This window comes from Drosophila virilis, chromosome 4, assembly GCF_030788295.1.
Source record: "Drosophila virilis strain 15010-1051.87 chromosome 4, Dvir_AGI_RSII-ME, whole genome shotgun sequence".
NCBI classification, from domain to species: Eukaryota; Metazoa; Arthropoda; class Insecta; order Diptera; family Drosophilidae; genus Drosophila; species Drosophila virilis.
The window spans coordinates 5746690-5764994 of record NC_091546.1 but is presented as its reverse complement, the minus strand read 5'-3'; the positions used below and the strand labels follow the sequence as shown (position 1 = coordinate 5764994).

Here is an 18305-nt window from a genome sequence, read left to right as displayed (position 1 = left end):
AAGCTCGGCTATGGCATAAGGAACCTAAATTTTTCTTGAGTTTGCTTTAAACACATGAAAATTAATTTAAACAACATAAAAACAATAGCTATAACAGTGCAGTTACAGCAGTTTGAATGTGGCGGCCAAGCGATAGACTTACCTGCTTGGCCGTTGCTTACAGCACTGAACTACTCATCTAACAGAATTTCGCTCACAACTAATTGCTGCAGACGGTTGCGTTGCAAAGTATTTGAAATGAGTATTTTCGCACATACTCGCAGTGCTGTGCCTACTCACTAATTTTCTTTTCTAAATGCTTTAAATAAAATTATGCCGCACTCACAACAGCATTTGAGGCTTACAAGAAATACCAGATTCGACCAGGTGGCAGCCCTGTTCCCATCGATAAACGCAAAAGTCTATCGATACGCGCATCATATTTTTTAGGGCGGTGTTCGCATTTTGTTTTCATTAATTATTTGCTGCTTACAAATTAGTTATTAATTAAAAACGTATCTAAGCATGAACACAATGGATAAATGCATGCTGGCCGCCCTCGTCTTGGGCTGCCTGCTGCAAACAGGTAAGTCGCATGCGTAGCAGCGCGCGCACAAACACAAACAAACAAACTAAAAATCTTGTCTCGTGGTGTCTCACACACAGCTTGGGCCATCAAATGCTGGGATTGCCGCTCCGACAACGATCCCAAGTGCGGAGATCCCTTCGACAACAGCACACTGGCCATCACGGACTGCCAGCAGGCGCCGGAGCTGGAGCACCTGAAGGGCGTGCGTCCGACCATGTGCCGCAAGATTCGCCAGAAGGTGCACGGCGAATGGCGCTACTTCCGCAGCTGTGCCTACATGGGCGAGCCGGGCATTGAGGGGGACGAACGCTTCTGCCTGATGCGCACCGGCAGCTACAATATCTTCATGGAGTTCTGCACCTGCAACAGCAAGGACGGCTGCAACGGTGCAGGCCTGCAGCGGAGCAGCTTGACCAGCGTCCTCTTTGGCACCCTAGCCGTTGGCCTTGTCGCGCACTTCCTGCGGCAATAGCAGCAGCCACTATAGCCAAAGCGAACTGTACCACACTCTCTATGTGTAATTTTCAATGTGCCTTCAACTCGAACCGAAATGAACTTAACACTTGGAACGCATTTCCGTCCTGCCTCTGCGCACGAATATAGAAACATATATATATATATATATATACCAATCCCTTTGAAACATATCCATTCCACGCGCACATATTCCGTACCATTTAAGATCAAAGTGTAATCTCGACTATTTTCTTATATTTTGTATGCAGTTTTTACAAATGTTTAGTTTAAGCGACGAAAAGTTTACAAATTTTATTGTAATGCAATTTAGAACATTTTTACAACAGAATAAACCATTTATGTAACAATATATACTAACTAATTGAATCAATAATTATGCTTTATTAATAGTAAATGATTTAAATAGCAACATAACAAAGGTTGCGAGAGAAGTTATGTTCCAAGTAATTCAATTAGTTAATCTTTAATTGCTCCTAATATATCGATGCCAAGTATCGAGTAGCGAGTACTTACTCGTTGCTGCTTTTGCTTGTTGTATGACAGTGCGAGTAAGTTTCTTCAGTGTCCAACTTAATTAACTAAACTTGATCACCTTTCTATCAGTGTTGTTTACATGCCTTCATTACTTTCATACTAATTTTCCGTTCTTATTCAATACTGAACTCATCTCGTTACTCGCTGAACCACACCGAGTCGTACGGCACATTGTGACGTGTGTGGCCTGCCAAAGGCTGAATTGTACGAGAGCCTTGTGGAGCCTGTGCAAATTGCCAATTCTCTCACTTCTCTGTCTTCTTCGTGTGTGTGCGCGTCGCTCGTTTTTAATTTATGTTTTAAACGTGTTCAAAATGTCTTTAAAGGCTTCAAAATTGTTGTAAGCGATTGTTGAGTGCATTTGGCATTGTTTGTATGTCGAGAACATATTGTAAGCGTACATTTTAACAAGCTAATTTGTGTTTTGCAAATTGTGTGTGCACCGAAAGCGCCGTTATTTGTAACAGCCGGCGTTGCCATATTGCATTTTTTTTTATTCTATTCGCGTTCGTGCATTTTGTGTTTTTTTTTTTTTTTGTTTTGCCGAATTTCGTTCTTATTTGTATCGAATTTAAGTTATTAATTAATTAAAAGAGAAGAACAGAAATGGATAACTGCGACGAATACTGGATGGATGTGGACTTCAGGAGCAACATAATGCAAAACTTAAAATGTATACGTGATTACATGAGGTTAGTGCCTGAATTTGCTATTTTCCAAAATTCTACAAGTTTATTTTTATTAAAAACCAATATGCATAACATTTCACATTATTTGTACATGAATTCGATTATAAGTATGAATTATGAATTTGTCGAAGCGGCTCACAGCGCCATCTGCACGGCGAAAAGCGCGAGCAGCGCTGCCGCGCTCATCGCCATGTAGCGTCCCGCGGCGGATGCGTTGCACAGATCTCCCTTGCAGGTGTAACAGCTTTCCACCTGGCGGCTGTGCGTTACGGTGCACTCGTTCTCCTTCTGTCCAACTACCTCAAAGTGACAGTCACGTGAGACAATTACGCCGGCGCGATCTGTTGTGAAAATTTAAAAAAAAAAAGAAATTCAATTTCATTCCATTTTTTGGTTGCTTGTTTTCTGACATTTTGTAGACTTTTCAGAGCTGCTGTTGGATTGTCATAAGCTGATTTTTTTTTGCGGTAAGTTTTTAACATATGTATTTAAATTTGTATGCACACAAGTTTAACCATTCTGCTTAATAGGGTAAAGTTTCCTCATATCATGGTCGCTTTGGTATTAAATTCTTTGCTCTCGTTCCGGATACAGGAAAACTAGCGAGAGTTTGTACTTCCTGCTGTCAAATGTGGCGAGACGCATGTTGACTGTGGCTCCTACCTGTGCAGCTACTCGTTGTCTCTGGCTTGAGCTAGTAAACTACATTCTCTACTTTTTGTGTCGAAAGTAACGAGACAGATCTAGAGCTTTACTTGACTTAACTTGTTTGTAATTATTGATATGAACGAGTTGTCTCAAGCATCATGTTGATTTAGCCATGTACGCCTGTTAATTTGCAAGCTAGTCTGCAGTTCTCATGAAACTAGGCATGAGTCTTGACAAATGCCGCATCTGTTCTAGTACATATTCAAGGTTATTGAATCTAAATCATTCCGAAGATTCTTGTTCTTTAAATTAGCAACTATGTGACTTCATTATGCATTTGTGGAATAGTTTTTTTTTTCTGAATTTTTGATTTTTATAAGAACTTCTAAATTTTCCAACCCAAATATTATTTTCTTCTCAAAGACCATTTGGTTTTTCTTCATATTTTCAACAATTTAATTATTTTCACGTTTTGTGACTTATTTATAGCAATGCATCATCAGATTTTGATTCGTTTTTTTTTGCCAATTGTTTTATTTACATTTAGTTTGTTTATTCCGAATTTGATTTTTGTGATTTTCGTCGGGATTACCAAATGTTAAGCCCACGCAAAGCTTTATTTTTGTCTCATGATTTAAATTCGCTTCATGTAGGCAGTCAAAAACTAAATTGTAGCTCGAAAATTTGCGTTTTTTGAGCGATTTGTATACCTTATATATGCTAATTGACATTGGCCCCGGGTTTGAGTCGTTTAGCTCGAAGCGTCTACGCAATGACATCATTAATAACAATTTAAATTTTTTATTTGCGCTCAAGGTGTTTACACTTGGTGCATGCAAATTATGCTGCCGGGTCGGGCTAAGTTTTGTTTTCACTTACCGCTGGTGACCACCTTGTTGCACCTGGTCACAGGCTGCAGCTGCTCCATGGTATTCGGCTTGGCCACGCTATCGCAGTCCACCTGACGTATATTCGAATTGGCATCCAGCATATCTTTGCTGCAGTTGGGATCCGTCAGAGACTTGCATTGATAGCATTTGATGGCAGTTGCTGTGGACGAGAGCAGCAGAGACAATTAGAGAGAGAGAGAAAGAGAGAGAGAGAGAGAGAGAGAGGGAGAGACGTCACAAGGTCGAATCTTATTTGCTATACAAATTCGCTCAGGTTACAACCAGTTTACCTGTGCCGCCTTCCGTTACATTTGCTTCATTATGTAACGCCCTCTGCGAATTCCAATTAGAATTCTCTATAAACACACGTTTACCTGTTTGTTTTGGCTATGAGATCAGCTTTAGCTGCGACTTATATTTGGATTGAATACGTGCATAAACTGAAATAGCTCATCTTTTATTGAATGCTTTATGCGGATTTTTTTTCTAATTGGATTCTCTGTCAAATAATAGAGTTATTTTATTAAATTTATTAAATTCTTATGCAATTTGATTTTGTCTATAATGTTACGAACAGGTAACTTGTAATTCATATTAATATTTTTCACCTATTTGCTCTAAATTGGCATTGATTTCGATTTAACACATTTTTTGGGTATTTTCTTGCACATTTTTTCAAAACTTTCCATCAAAGTTTATTTCGATATCTTAATAAATTATTTTGAAGCAATTTCTGAATATTTTATTTTCTCTTCAGCTTTGTGTTTTTCCCTTTGAATTGATATTAAAAGATCCAAACCGGTTTCCAATTGAAGCTTTCGATAATTTGCATTTCGCATTTCGAAATTTCAAATCTAATTTTATTTACTATTAGAAAAAAGCACATAAAATAAACTTACCACTGTGCATGAGGCACACGGCAATTAGCAAACAGGCGAAAATTTGTTGCTGCATTTTATATATGTATGTTGTTTTTTTTTCTTTCTATTTTTGTTAAAACTTTTGTCGAAATTAACACACGAACTCGAGAACTGAACGCTTTTAACTGTTTCGCTGCCGTCGCCCAACTGAATGCGCATTTGGTTTGTTTGTTTGCCCGTTAAACTGCGCGCTAGCTCTCAACTTGTTTTGAGTGCAAAGCGCGAAGCTTTTTTCTACTCAGCTTAAATTGTTTAAATAAATTGTGAGTGGAACTCAAAACGAGTTGGGCGCAAAGAGGCCGCCAAAAAAAAAAAAAAACAAGAGAGAGCAACAAAAAATTAAGAAAAACAATGAGAAAAAAACTATTTTGTTTTGATCAGCAGCTTCGCTTGCGGTGAATTCTTGTATATACTATGGGCAAGTCTTTGGGCGTGTGTGTATATAAGTTTGACTCTTGCGGTTGATCTATTTATGCCCTGAAAATGTGTAAAAAGGGTATAATGTATTTGTGATAATTTATGTAACAGGCATCTCTAATTCCATATAGTAAATATATTCTCGATCAGCTTCAACAGCCAAGCCGATTTAGCCATGTCGGTCCGTCCGTAGGTATGAACGCTAGGAATTCCGATAATCGATAGCTTGCCCCTTTTCCAAGTAATCGATCAAAATCGATGTCGAAATCGTGTTATTTGAGCAAATCTCAAGGCTTTTAGAACTAGAGACAGAAAACTTGACATGTAGTTTCTAGAATATTTTATATATATATATGTATAGCTTTAAATCAAGTGAAAACTCCAATTTATATTGTCAATCAATTTAAGGCATAATTTTAATGCAATTGTAATTTTGAGAATACACGAATATTGTATGGCACAATAAGATCTCCTGCATAAAATTTCACTAAGATTGGTTGGGGTTGCTACCGCGAATTTCCGGAATTTCTGTATACATTTACCAAACACGTCTTTATTGAATTCTATCAACAGCATGTCAATTGCGATTGTATTGTTTTCTGTGCTGCTATTTTAATCTCTTCCTCGAGACGTAGCGCGAGGTGTATTTTTGTTTGTGGAAGAGGGATTAGGGTATTCCCTAGTCGTTAGCTCCCGACTAGAGCATCTTACTTGTTTTCTTTAGTTTCATTTATTTTAATTGAATTTAATTGCAAGCTGGCACAGTTTTTTAGCATTGTTCAGAGTGATTTGTCATACTATGTAACCGATAAAAGGGGCATATACAACTAGTGCATATTTATGTAACAGATAGTAGATATTGTGAACTTTAAAATAGTAGATATTTAACTTTATAATTGAGGTTTGTCTTTCTGTTTTTAATATCCGATTATTTTTCTATATCAATATGCAAATTCTATATATACCCGAAGCAGATAGAATAGACTCTCTGTCAAAATACTTCCTCTCTTTCTTGTTTATCTGCTTCGGGTTACAAGGTATTTAATGTTTGCATGTTGGAAATCAGCAAACAATACCTTGTAAAAATAATTTTCAATACATTTTTCAAGTTAAAAGTACTTTATAGTAGACATATTTCATATAAGAAAAACCACTAGGGAGCTATGATTAATGTTTTAAAAAACTAATTGTAATTATATATTTTTATATAATTTATTCTTATATTTTATATTATTAACATACATATATTATATTGCACTACAAATTTGCGTCCATATCTTATTTAAGCTAAGCTCTCAAAGCGTAGAATTATTTCCTGTTGCGTGTAATTTGTGAAAATTAAATAGGCTTTCGTAACATTTCAAACAGGCGTAGCCTGGAACTTTTCAAGCCACCTTCTGGTATTAAAATGGAACAGTTTATTAACCTTATTAGCAAAATATTTAATGCTATCTGTCCTGATGTCTGCGTTTAGCCCTCTTACCCTCGCCGATTGCCAATTGCTGTGCATGATATTTGAGCTATCGGCTATGTAAAACCCCTGTTGTCTGTTGTCTTGGTGATTCGTACTTGAGGCAATCGGGCGCAATGAGCAGCTCAGACGGCATTGATTTTTAAATCCTTGGCAGGGAAACCCTTTGCTTTATTTGTGCATGCGAAAAATTCTGCAAAAGGGCAACGAAATATTGTGGCCTCATGCCAAGCAAATGCCTTTGTGCGCCCGCCTGATTATCAATCAGACAGAGTACTTTAAGTACACGCGGGTTAAAGTGTCGTGGGTAATCAGACACATTTTGCAGTCTTTTGACTTTTTCAATCTTCACTCAATTTACATTTCGTATTTAATGGAAATATACCGGACTTTGTTTTGTTGTGCCACAACGCCCCCTTTGCAGTCTCCGCCCACCTGTTGCCTAAGCTTTGGCTCAGCTTTCGGCTCAGCTACTGCAGCGAACACGTTTCAATTGCGCAGCAACTCGAAAGCTTAACTTTGACAACAGCTCTCAAATGATCTTTATGTATTACGCATAGCTCAAAGCTGTTATTTGTTTGCTTGTGCACGGAGAATCTTTAATTTATCTTTTGTGGCGTTTCGTAGTATTTAAATTTGTCAATTTCAGTTCGCACAATTGCAATTAACTGCATGAGGTATTGGTTTTTGTATTGGGCGGCAAACAAATGTAAAAGTTGCATATTGTTCGACATAATTAACAACGATTTGGGTAATGAACGTTTACCGGACAATATATACCCTGCAATTGGTGTGAAAGAGCTGATACGCAAGAAATATTTATATAGCTTGCACCTGTTGAAAATGGTTAAAAGGAGTATTGTTAAAATGTATGTTACAGGCAAAAGAAAGAATCTCCGACTCACTCACATTTGTTGTTGGTAGTAAGACGTTCAGGATATTCCTTAGCATATTCCCTTTCGCTTTTAATAAATATTGTTGAACATCCCTGCAATAAATGATTTGTACAGGGTAAACAGATTCTAGTTAATTTGACTGCTCAACGGTGCGTATACTTGCTGTGCGCTAAAAACCGGGTCAAAACATATTTCAATTTCCGCTCACAGCATGTCATTTGCCAGTTAAATATTTCACACTGAGCACGCTTATAATGCTCCCGAGATATCCGTCAATTTTCCACATAGAATAACAGAAACGTCAACTTTGTCACTTACCCAATGATGATTTATAGAATAGAAAATCTTAAGCCGCTTTGCGCCGGTCATCAGCATTGGCGGCAACAATAAATTCTGATTGAATTTTTCGCCAATGAATAGCGTGCAGTAAATGCAGACAGACACACAATTTTTCTATTATATTTTTGGTAGCCAGCGGGAGGGTTGGGTTGTTGTTCCTGTCTATGCATTTATTGCCGCTGGTTTTGCTACCATTTCAGCTTCTGGTTCTGGTACTGGTTTGACCGTTTGCTGCTGCCCTCTTATTGCCCTGGAGATGACGCGTCGGGTTAGAATTCAATTATATGGCTGCATAGAGTTTGAAAGATAGAGATGCCGCAACGACAAGACCATACAAAATGCAAGCAAGCTGCTGAATTCCCTGTAATTGTGGTGCATATTGATTGTGCGTCGGTTTCAAATTGCATTATATAAAAGCACGTGTGTACAAGTCGAAGCGGGGGATCTTATAACTACAACAAAAAACAGTAAAAGGCGCATGATACCCATTAAAAAAATTGCTTAGTTACATGTTGCTGATAGATATTTTATTGGATTCAAAGTGGTTGCTAGGTAGATCTATGTTCTCTTTAAGTTAACTCCATATCCTTTCTATAAAACATATTCTTAATATATATAATATTAAGATAAAATGTAACGATTCCTAATACTTTATGTACTACTTTATTTTTATAGAAAAGGTTTGTTAAACAGTTTAGTAATATATTGAATATATATGCAACATTTAAACATTAGATACATCTGAAAATACTTAAATATATACTTCCTTCTTTTGTTTACCTCATGGTAACTTTATATGAAATTGACTGCGGAAAGATTGTTGTGGATTTTGTTTTCTAAAAGTACGGTTTTTAAAATCACAGGGTATTGGGCGCCCGATAATTCTTTTCTAGTAATAACTCACCCATTTGTTTGGTTCTTGTTATCAGCATTATTATCAGGCAGTGGCTGTGACTTTGCTTGTTTGCCAGACTCATGATGTCCCTGCGTCCCAGTGTCTGTTGGTCATTTTTTGCAATATGATATTTATAGTTATTTTCTACTTATATATATGTATATATATTATATTCAATCTCTGCGCATTGCTTGTTGTCCGCTGCTTTGGCTCCATTGTTGCAAAAGATTTGCTGGCCACAGAATTTGACTCGGTCTGCACACAATTTTAATAAGAAACTCAGCTCAGTTAACATTCCCTTTCTGCTGCTTACGTCTCTCGGAAAATGTAGGTGTGCTTGCCCTGCCCCATTCACTTTGGCATCTAAACTTCATTCCACCGGACCATTGTCATTCATTTGGAAAACTTGCTGTACCAGAAACGAGCAAATTTTCAATTTAAGCTTCAGACTTTAGCTCCTGCATTTAATGGCGTGTTGAAAAAAACTAACGACTAGCTCATAAGTTATAGCGAGTACTATATGTCGAGAAATTGAGAGAGACGACCTCCCTCTCTCCCGCCCTCTCTCTCTCTCTCTCTAACTGGCGCAGAAATAAACAAATTGTTTGGCACTGTGGACTCTGTCGAAGAAACAAAACGCCCATATAATCTGTTCAATAACTTGGAAAATCATTGGCAATAAATCAAAATGACTTGCAGGAAGTGGCAGCTAACAGGAACACAACCAAGCCACAGCACACACACTTGCACACACACGCACACACAAACCAACACCGACACACACATCCACAAATGTCTGCCGCCGGTATTATAGTTGAGTTGCATTGAGTTTGATTCCGCTCTTAAAGTCGAGCATAAGCGAATTTCAAATTCAACACATGGGCGGCATAAATTTTCGCCAGCATTTTACGCAAAATCAGCACAAAATCAAGAAAACGGTATCCACTCATCGTTAGCTATAACGAAGTTTTTATGCTCTATCGTTATTCAAAATCTCATTTAAGCGTGATAATGTTTTATTAAAGTTAGTTTAGAGATAGGTTGAAATAATGGCCTGTCACAAATCTCATTTATCGTGTGCTGAGAATTAACTAAAGTATATTAAAAATATATATATATCTAAATGTGTATTTAAAGTATAAATAATAAGCAGAAGAATGTTTCCATTTTATAAAAGATTTAGAAAGTCCTGAAGGGACTATTATTATTATTCTATTCTTCATAAGAAGACTTACAAGCGACGGCAGACGCTCGAAAGTATTAAGCCTGACCCTCACATATAGCTTTAAGGTACTTTGTAGGCTAGTGTAGTGTGCAACTAAACCACGATATAGCTTGTTTACCCAAGGTTAGAGTATAATCAATGAGGTTTAACCTTTTTTCGAGTTTTTCTAGGTTTTTAACGCTGCCGTTAACACATCATTTCTGGTGGTGCCTCTTCCATTATCTTTCACTTGCGATCAAATGAAGTGTGCAATGTGTTGTCTCTGTTCGGGACTAGTGTGTGTGCGTGTGTGTGTTTCTCTGTGATTGTGCCTGTGCGCACGGGCGGCTTAGATGCCCCGGCACGAAATGAGCTAGTCCGAGGTGCTCGATGTCAGCATCATCGGACTTTTGGGGGTCCGCTGTCCACGTTTAATGTCACTCGCAAAGGCGCAAATTGCTGTGCATGAGCTTTTTATGTTCATGCAAATGTCACCACTGCACCACTGATGGCATCGCTTCGATGTACAATGGAGCGGCGGGGCAGATGGGGGTTAGGTAATGTGCCCGGTTGCCCGGCCTTTTGTTTGGCTGCGACGAAAAATGCACTCAAAAGTTTACACAGAAAGGCTATAAGTGGCCCAGGGGACAAGCGGACGGGCCGTGCGTCCATTCGTCCCTTACCATCCGTTCTGTTGTCCAGTCCATTTGCTTGTTCGGTAATTTTGTGCTTAGTGCCTGGCGACGAGGCACCCAGATCCACTCCGTTGCTTCTATCTCTTGTTTTCCGCTTAAAATCAGATGTCGAAATAATTTGCAACACGCCGTGCCACATGAAATAGGGGAACAGGGCGACACCGGACAGGCCCGGGGTCATGCCGAGGCTCTCCAAAGTGGCACGTGTTTATGGGCTTTAGCCAAATGGCGCATTTGTTGCCCAGCAGCAGCAGCAACAGCTTAGTAGACAAAACAGCTCCAAAAGATACAGAGGGAGATGGGATTATTTGAAAGAATTGTTTTGGGTTAACTGATGGACATGGATAGACTAAATGGAAACGAATAAAGAGCAGAGCAAATGTGATTTGGAATATGATGATCCGAGCTTAACTTGAGAGCAAAGAGAATCTGTGAGATTTCTGATAAAAATACAGCTACAGATACCTTGTGCCTGATTGTGGACTATCAGAAGAGTATGTTAAGTAGAAGACTTTAAAATCAGTTAGCACGAAGCTAAGTCAAAATTATTGCTTAAATTCAAATAGAAATTAATCATCCTCCTGCGCTTTCCTCATTTAAGTACTTAATATTCATTGGACTTCAATTGATATTTGTTTAGCACAGTAAATGCAACATTTTCCGATACAATCTCTTCACTTTAATTAATTCTCAACAGGCTACTTACCAACTGACCCAAATATTGCGTATGCTTTGTGTTCTGTGCAACAAGTTACAAATTATTTGTCATAGTTTGTAGCACAATTGGGAACACTTTGGCAGAGTTTCGACGGCAATCGATAAAATAATAATAAAATCAAAAGCAACAATTTGACACAAATTTGCTTGAAGGAATGCAATTAATGAATGCAAGCCGTACATTAAATGTAGAAATACAAGCGACAATGACATTTCGACACAATATTGAAAGGCATTAAAACAAGAACAATGCAACACAATGCAAACTGAGCGGAAAGACACATCTGCCAACGGAGGCCAAAAACAAAGTTAATTAAATTGTGCATTGGCAAGTGCGCTGGAAATTAAATCCATCTGCCAGATGCTGATGCGGTGCGCACCTCCCCTTGCCAGATAGGATGCGATAGAAACGATTGGATACATGCGCCTAATGTGTTTACATAATACAAATAATGTGAAAATAACAATAAATTAAGCCAAGCAACAGCAAACAAGGCGTTCCAAAGACAAACACAAAACTCGAAACCGAAATCGAAATTCAGTAGGATACTATCAAATACAATATGGATAAATGCGAGAGTTGTTTGGTGTTTAAACAAGTATTAAATGCTATACCCAAGTTTTATGATAACAAACTTTGATTAAATTACCAAGGACCTTAGGATCTCCAATAAGTGCAATGTCTGTGTCCAGTGAAGTTCTAAGCTGCTGGTATAGCATACAAATCTATTTGTTGAGTAAATAGTTTATGCCAAAAATTGATCCGAGCTTTTAAATCCCCTTCTTGCTTATGATATAGTTTTCTAATGTACAGGTAGAAATTATTGATTGTACGGAATAATGTTATTCTCGAGCTGGCGGTATTAGCCGAAGTTTGTCTATATGTTCAACATAGATCATCAACCATTTAGATCAAAATCTCTCACTATATTGATAAATATATATAAGAATATATAGACCAAGTATATTTATATTTATATATGTTTTGTAATTATGTGGGATATACTCATAAGACGCCATTGCATTCTTACACAAGCCTGACACTCAAACCAGAAATATTATTGTAAGAAAACGAATCTGCAAAAGATCAAGAATAATATGCCTTGAATAGGCACATTTAAAGTTGTGTAAATATATATTTCCCACAGTTTAAGAGACAGTGAAATTACAAAAATTGACAGGTAGCTTAATGGTGATAAAGATTGAGCCAAAATATTCGAGTCAAGCACTCTTCCGGCTGTTAAAAGCTATAGCTATAATGCTATAATGTAAATTTAGTTTAGGGAGTCGCAAGGTCCACTTCAAGTTGGGAAGTTTTCAGCCTGTCTTCACCTGGTCCCTAATTAAAAAGCGTGTAGAGTGATTGGTTTCTTATATACCTACATATATAGGTTTCTTGATGGTTCTTCTTCAAGACTTTTGTTTTGATTTGTCTACAAGCAACCCTCGCATGTGTATATGCATTGGGAGTATCTATGGCAACAGCTGAGATACCCAGAAGTGCAATAAATTAAAAGTTTTTGCCAGCCCAGGCGAGAAATAAATTCGTTATTATTATCGTCTAAATGTCAAAGCGCATTAAAATCAAGTGGGCGGGCTTCAAGCACACAAATCGAGAGGGACGGCACAAAATTGCGGGGAGTCGGAGTTGGTGCTGGCCTGGTGCAGGACTTGGATTTGAAACAGCTGTAACTGTAAATGCCGCAGCTGAGCAATCGTGGCAATAAACCACGAATCGAATTCGTTTCGACTACGCTCAGTGGCTGCTGCCTGGCCAGAAACACGGATATAAATTTCAATTTCCGACACTCTAAGTGGCGGGGCAAATGAAATAACATTTTCATTTAACCTGCATTCGATTTCACACACACATGCATGATATCACTCTCTCTGTGTGTGTGTGTGTGTTTGTACGTGCATGTCCATTATCGACTGCCGCTTCAACTGCTCCTTGCAGAGCTTCTCCTGCCACGGCGATGGCTACTCCTCCGGCGGCTGCAGCTGCTGCTGCAAGCTCAGCAGAGTGCGCCGCTTGCCTTTTGCATTACAGATTGCATTCCTCTCGTTGCATGTTGGCCAAGCATCAAACACGCAATGGCAGCAGGAGCAGCCAGCGGGGACACAGGAACACGAGTCATCCTGGCTGGCAAGCAGGCAGTCAGCCGATTGCCGCCTGCCGCCTGCCGCTTGGGCCTGGCATAGGAGCTGCATTGGCAGACACTCATGAAATTGGCCATAAATAACATTTTCTTTACATTTCATTTGGGTGGCCAGCGCATCCGACTGAGGCATAGGTGTAGCTGGAGCAGCTGTTGCCGCTTCTCTTCTGCTTCTTAATACTTTGTGTGCGTGTTTGTCTGGCTTCCTGATGAGGCGGCTTAACCAACGGGGCGTGGCAAAGTTGCAATTAGCCACAGTTCTCTCCCACCAGCCGCTGGCTGATTTAAAACTGTGTTTGCTTTGTGCACTTGCATTGACTGCCGATTTGCAGCTTAGACGCTAAATAAAGTTGATTTTCTTTGTTTTTGGAAGTGGGTGAGCTTAGGGAAAGATTTTCAATATATTTGAGGATTTTTTTTGTTTAAATTAAATAGTGCAAGGAGAAAGGTTGCAAATATATCTAACATTTTAATTTCATATTACTTCCAACTCTTGCCCTTAGGCTGCACTATAAGCAGCAGCAACCGTGGCATATAAACGACCTAAAAAAAAAAAAGAAACCAGAGAATCAAATGAAGGAAAAAAAATGAAATAAAATACAACGAGGCAAAAGGCAAACTTATTGCTGTACGGACTGATTTCCCCATGGAAATCAGTTTAGCAGTTGGGCTAAAAATCATAAAATCTAGCGCTACCAATAAAAACACGACCGATGAAAAAGAAAGTGAGACGACAAAATCAAAAGGAACATGACATCAAATGTTAAGTTACGCATACGCCACGTTGAACGCACACGTTTTGCTCTAGCTGTTGTTGCTGTTGTTGTTGGTTGACTGGCTCAACAATTTCTGTGGAAGTTCACAATCCATTGGCAGTCTTTTGCTGTGCGAATGGCTTTTAGTCAGCTGCTTAGGCTTGCGGGACTTGTTGTATATCCTTGAGCGTGGATTGTGGGCAAGGACATGCACAGGCCAGACAACTCTTGAGTTTATTTCATGCATTAAAAGCTTTCAGGCTTTTCCCTCTGTGTGTGTGTTTGTGTGCGAGTAGTTGTTTTTGTTTCTATTGGTTTCTGCGGCGTGGCACAACTTTTGCAACACATTTATAGACTTTTGCTATAGTCTTTGCCTAGAACAACCACCTAAATGCGGTTTCCTTTAACATTTTACTATCAGTTGCCAAGAATCGTTTGGCATTATTTAAGTTGTTACTGTTGTTGTTGTTGCTGCTCACAATTGTGCGTTAAATGCGCTTCCTACGTCGAAACTTATCTAATTCAGCTAATTTGTCGGCACTTTTCACGCTCAGCTTTCACCGAGTTTTCAACATTCACGACGCGCTCAATTTCAATTATTTACCACATGCTGCCGAACCTATTGGCGGAGTAAATTTAAATTTATTGGCCAATGACGGCGCCGCACAAACATGGCTATAAATTTAACATTTAAACAATTGATGTTTGCACACAGGACGCTCGCAAGCGCATAATACGAGGGTTGTTCAAGCAGCAGAAATCAACATAGGGCCACAGTAAAAGCTCGCTAAATAGCTTAGAAGGGGCAACTAATTTGCTTAAAACTCCAACTTTTATCGTATTTAAAATATAATGAATACCTATTTCCCTTTAAAACCCACACAATTTTTTCGATACGTACGATCCTTCCTGGGCATCAGCTACTATTCCGCGCGCTATCGAATATCTTTTTCAGGGGCTCGTAGTGGTAAAAAGTTTCCGAGTAGTTGGCAGAGTATTCACTGTATTTGCTTTCGCTAATGAACGACCCTCGTAGTTGGCCCAAAAATAATAACGTAAATTTCGATTGCATAAAATTGTTTGGGGCTGGGCTGGGCACTTATCCTTCTTAGTTACACGTCCAGCTGCTGCTGTTGCTGTTGTTGTTGTTGTTGTTGTTGTTGTTGTTGTTGTTGTTGTTTTTGTTCTTTCTGTTTGGGGCTATAACGTGCACTTATTGATACTTATAGCGCCACACACACACACACACACACACATACATCTATACACATATATGTGTGCGATCCCAACAAACATGCATCTGCTTGGCTTTCTCATAGTCGCTTGGGTCGCTTGCAGCGCTGGCAAAATAAATTCAATAATGTAAAACTGATTCCCCACACAATTTCCCGCACACGCGCTACCCTCTCGCATAGCTCCAACTCTCACTCTCTCCACTTTCTCCAGCAGCCATTCACCACGCTCTGTGTCTAAGTGTGCGTGCTGCATATGTGCAAAATTTTAAGCGAAATGAATATGTATTGGCATTTAGTTGAAGTAGCTGTAGGTAGCACTCTACCAGCTGCCACTAACAGCAACAAACTACAACAACAACAACAGGAACAAATACCAAGCTAGAGAACACCATATGATGTAGATAACAATTTATTGCCATCAAGCGCGCCAAAATGCCATAGTAAAAGTTAATGAAAGCAATTTGTTTCACGCTCGCTGGAGAGTTCAAAGTCTGTATAAAAAGTCTTAGCAGGATTGACTCACGCATATCTGACTCACGACTTGCTGAAAAAAAAACGAACGCATGTGGCATGCATGGCTTAAATATGATGCATATGCCTAAAAACTGAAGTGAAGAAATCGTGTTTTATTTATTTGGTTTATATTGAAAATCGAATGCCAATTTAAGTATCCGAAACATAAGAATAGACAAATTAAGAGCCATATCAGAATACAAAAAAGGTAGTAAAGAATTGAAGACGACTTAATAGAATAGAAGAATCTATGTTGCGGACAATTAAGTTAAGAAGACAACATACAATATGCAGTCTTACTGTTGGCTAACGATGGAAAAATGGTGTATTTAAAGCCTTCGAGTGGCTGTCACAACAATCGTTTTCGTATATATATTACTTATCTGGATAATCAGTTTCTGTTCTGTTCAGTTCTATCAAAACTTGTGTGTCGGGCTTGAATTTATTTTTTAATAAATCTTTGCATGTACCCGCAATTATCATCAATGTCGAAATAGGCATAGGACTTTCAGACGTTAATCGAGCACTTCCTTCAAAAACTCTTCTTTTTGTTCAAGATATCTGGTAAACGGAGCCACGATTTCTCCATGCAACTATTGCAATTTGTTTCTTAGTAATATTATAAGAAAAATATTTATAGATATTCTCTAAATTAAATTACATTCAAAATTTTGTTGCAATGATTTTTCAAGTAATGAATTTGGAGTCCATCCCCAGGCGCCTCTTTCGAAATAATTCAGCGTTATGCGCTCATCATAAACAAATATAATTGAATAATTGACGAAGTCGGTGAATATAAAATTCGCTTTCGTGTTGATTTGGCTTTTTAATATTTTGTTCGTTATGTTTTTTGTTTTTTCGTTTGGCAATTTGCTGTCATAAAATTTGAGTGCCTCCAGACGCACCAGGGAATGTGACTGACTGGTTATATCCGATCCGTTGGGTTGGGCTGTGTAAATGCAATCAAAGCAGGAGCTTCAATTGCCAACGGATGACTCTGGCGAGCAGGCTGGAGATGATCCACAAGCAACAGCATCGGCGACTTTTCAATCAAACGCTGATGGGCCTTTTTATGATTGTTTTTTTTTTTTTCCTACACACACGCGCTCTTGCCGTACAAAAGGTAAAGCTGGTAACCCTTTACTGACCGCCACGACGTCCCGCAGGACGACAAGAACAACTCGCACACACACACACACACACACACACAGCCAAAATGTTGCCAATTCGACAACGGCACTCAAATGAATTGGCGGTTATTGTACGACAGGGGGCTGGCGGGGAGGTTGGCTGCTTTTGTGGCATTTCGTTTGCTTTACGGTTCATTGGATTGCCACCACACGGCCGCTGCCTGGCGGTGGTGGTGGTGCCAATCTTCTCTGTGTATTGCCAAAGTAATCACATTTAATATGAAACGCACTGCAGCAAAACCCACAAGAGAGAGAGGTTATGGAATATACATACTGTATGTGGAATGTGGGCGTGTGCGTGCGTCTGTCTCTGTGGCTGTGTACGTGCCCGCATAAAAATAAATGCAGACATTTCTCATATTTTTTGTTGCTCTCGCTTTTTGGGGGGGGAGAGTGCAGCAAGTGGACAGCACTTCCTGTGACCACTAATTGAGCCAACGGAAGTCTAGAAGCCGCACAACATAATTTAAATAAACAAAATGCCACTAAGTGAAGTTTGGACCGCAACAGGACGCTAGCCAGACGAAAAAAAAAATGGCCAACCCAACATGCACTGCCCCTGCACAACTGACCCAACTTCCGCTTTTGGCGGCTGCACTTGCAAGTTTCTCTCTTTCATCGTTGTCACACACTAAACACATTTTTCATAATGCTTCCATGAGACGCCCATTACATGCATGCGAATGAGTGTGTGTGTGTGTGTGTGTGTTGTCATGTCAAGGGTGGGTCTACATAGTGTCCAAGTTGTTAATGCAATCACATAGCATTCATATTCATCATAAAACCACAAAAGACACTACACATGACTCCACAGTCTACGAGTGTAAGGGGTCACTTAACATGTGGGGCTCACGTTGGGCGTCATTTGCTCGGCACGTGGCTGCTGTGACTGTTGTGTGCATTTGCCTAAACTCTCCCTCTCCATTTAACTCTTATTCCTTTTGCAGTTGGCCAAATCGTGCGTGCCCTAAGCTCTGCGCTTCCTTATGGAACTTAACACCATTGCCTTTTTATTTGGCAAGTGTGTTAATATAATCGGCTTTTCGTTTTACAGTTTTTGTCAATTTTTCTGTGGTAAAACATATGCATCAAG

At 39.2% G+C, this 18305-nt stretch overlaps 2 protein-coding genes and 1 long non-coding RNA gene across 3 annotated transcripts; 1 reads left to right on the top strand and 2 right to left on the bottom strand.

Annotated features, from left to right (window-relative positions):
• The first annotated feature begins 381 nt into the window (after window positions 1–381).
• crok (crooked) lies at window positions 382–1406 on the top strand. Its single transcript, XM_002052691.4, has 2 exons — window positions 382–565; window positions 646–1406. The coding sequence occupies exons 1-2, from the start codon at window positions 505–507 to the stop codon at window positions 1038–1040; spliced, it is 456 nt and encodes a 151-aa protein (XP_002052727.1). The 5' UTR covers window positions 382–504; the 3' UTR covers window positions 1041–1406.
• Window positions 1407–2284: 878 nt separating this feature from the next.
• atilla lies at window positions 2285–4878 on the bottom strand. Its single transcript, XM_002052692.4, has 3 exons — window positions 4706–4878; window positions 3796–3966; window positions 2285–2609 (listed from the first exon to the last, which is right to left on the bottom strand). The coding sequence occupies exons 1-3, from the start codon at window positions 4758–4760 to the stop codon at window positions 2404–2406; spliced, it is 432 nt and encodes a 143-aa protein (XP_002052728.1). The 5' UTR covers window positions 4761–4878; the 3' UTR covers window positions 2285–2403.
• A 1444-nt stretch (window positions 4879–6322) lies between these two features.
• On the bottom strand, window positions 6323–8198 carry LOC138911236 (uncharacterized). The gene is made up of 3 exons (XR_011416667.1): window positions 7829–8198; window positions 7524–7602; window positions 6323–7448 (listed from the first exon to the last, which is right to left on the bottom strand). It is a non-coding gene; the product is annotated as an uncharacterized lncRNA (long non-coding RNA).
• Window positions 8199–18305: the final 10107 nt, after the last annotated feature.

What these genes read in the sequence shown, in the direction of transcription:
- crok (XM_002052691.4), top strand. Translation starts at nt 505, where the DNA reads ATGAACACAATGGATAAATGCATGCTGGCCGCCCTCGTCTTGGGCTGC. An exon ending in GGGCTGCCTGCTGCAAACAG is followed by an intron (nt 566 to 645) that starts GTAAGTCGCATG and finishes TCTCACACACAG; the next exon opens with CTTGGGCCATCAAATGCTGG.
- atilla (XM_002052692.4), bottom strand. Translation starts at nt 4,760, where the DNA reads ATGCAGCAACAAATTTTCGCCTGTTTGCTAATTGCCGTGTGCCTCATG. An exon ending in CGTGTGCCTCATGCACAGTG is followed by an intron (nt 3,967 to 4,705) that starts GTAAGTTTATTT and finishes TCTCGTCCACAG; the next exon opens with CAACTGCCATCAAATGCTAT. An exon ending in CAACAAGGTGGTCACCAGCG is followed by an intron (nt 2,610 to 3,795) that starts GTAAGTGAAAAC and finishes TTTTCACAACAG; the next exon opens with ATCGCGCCGGCGTAATTGTC.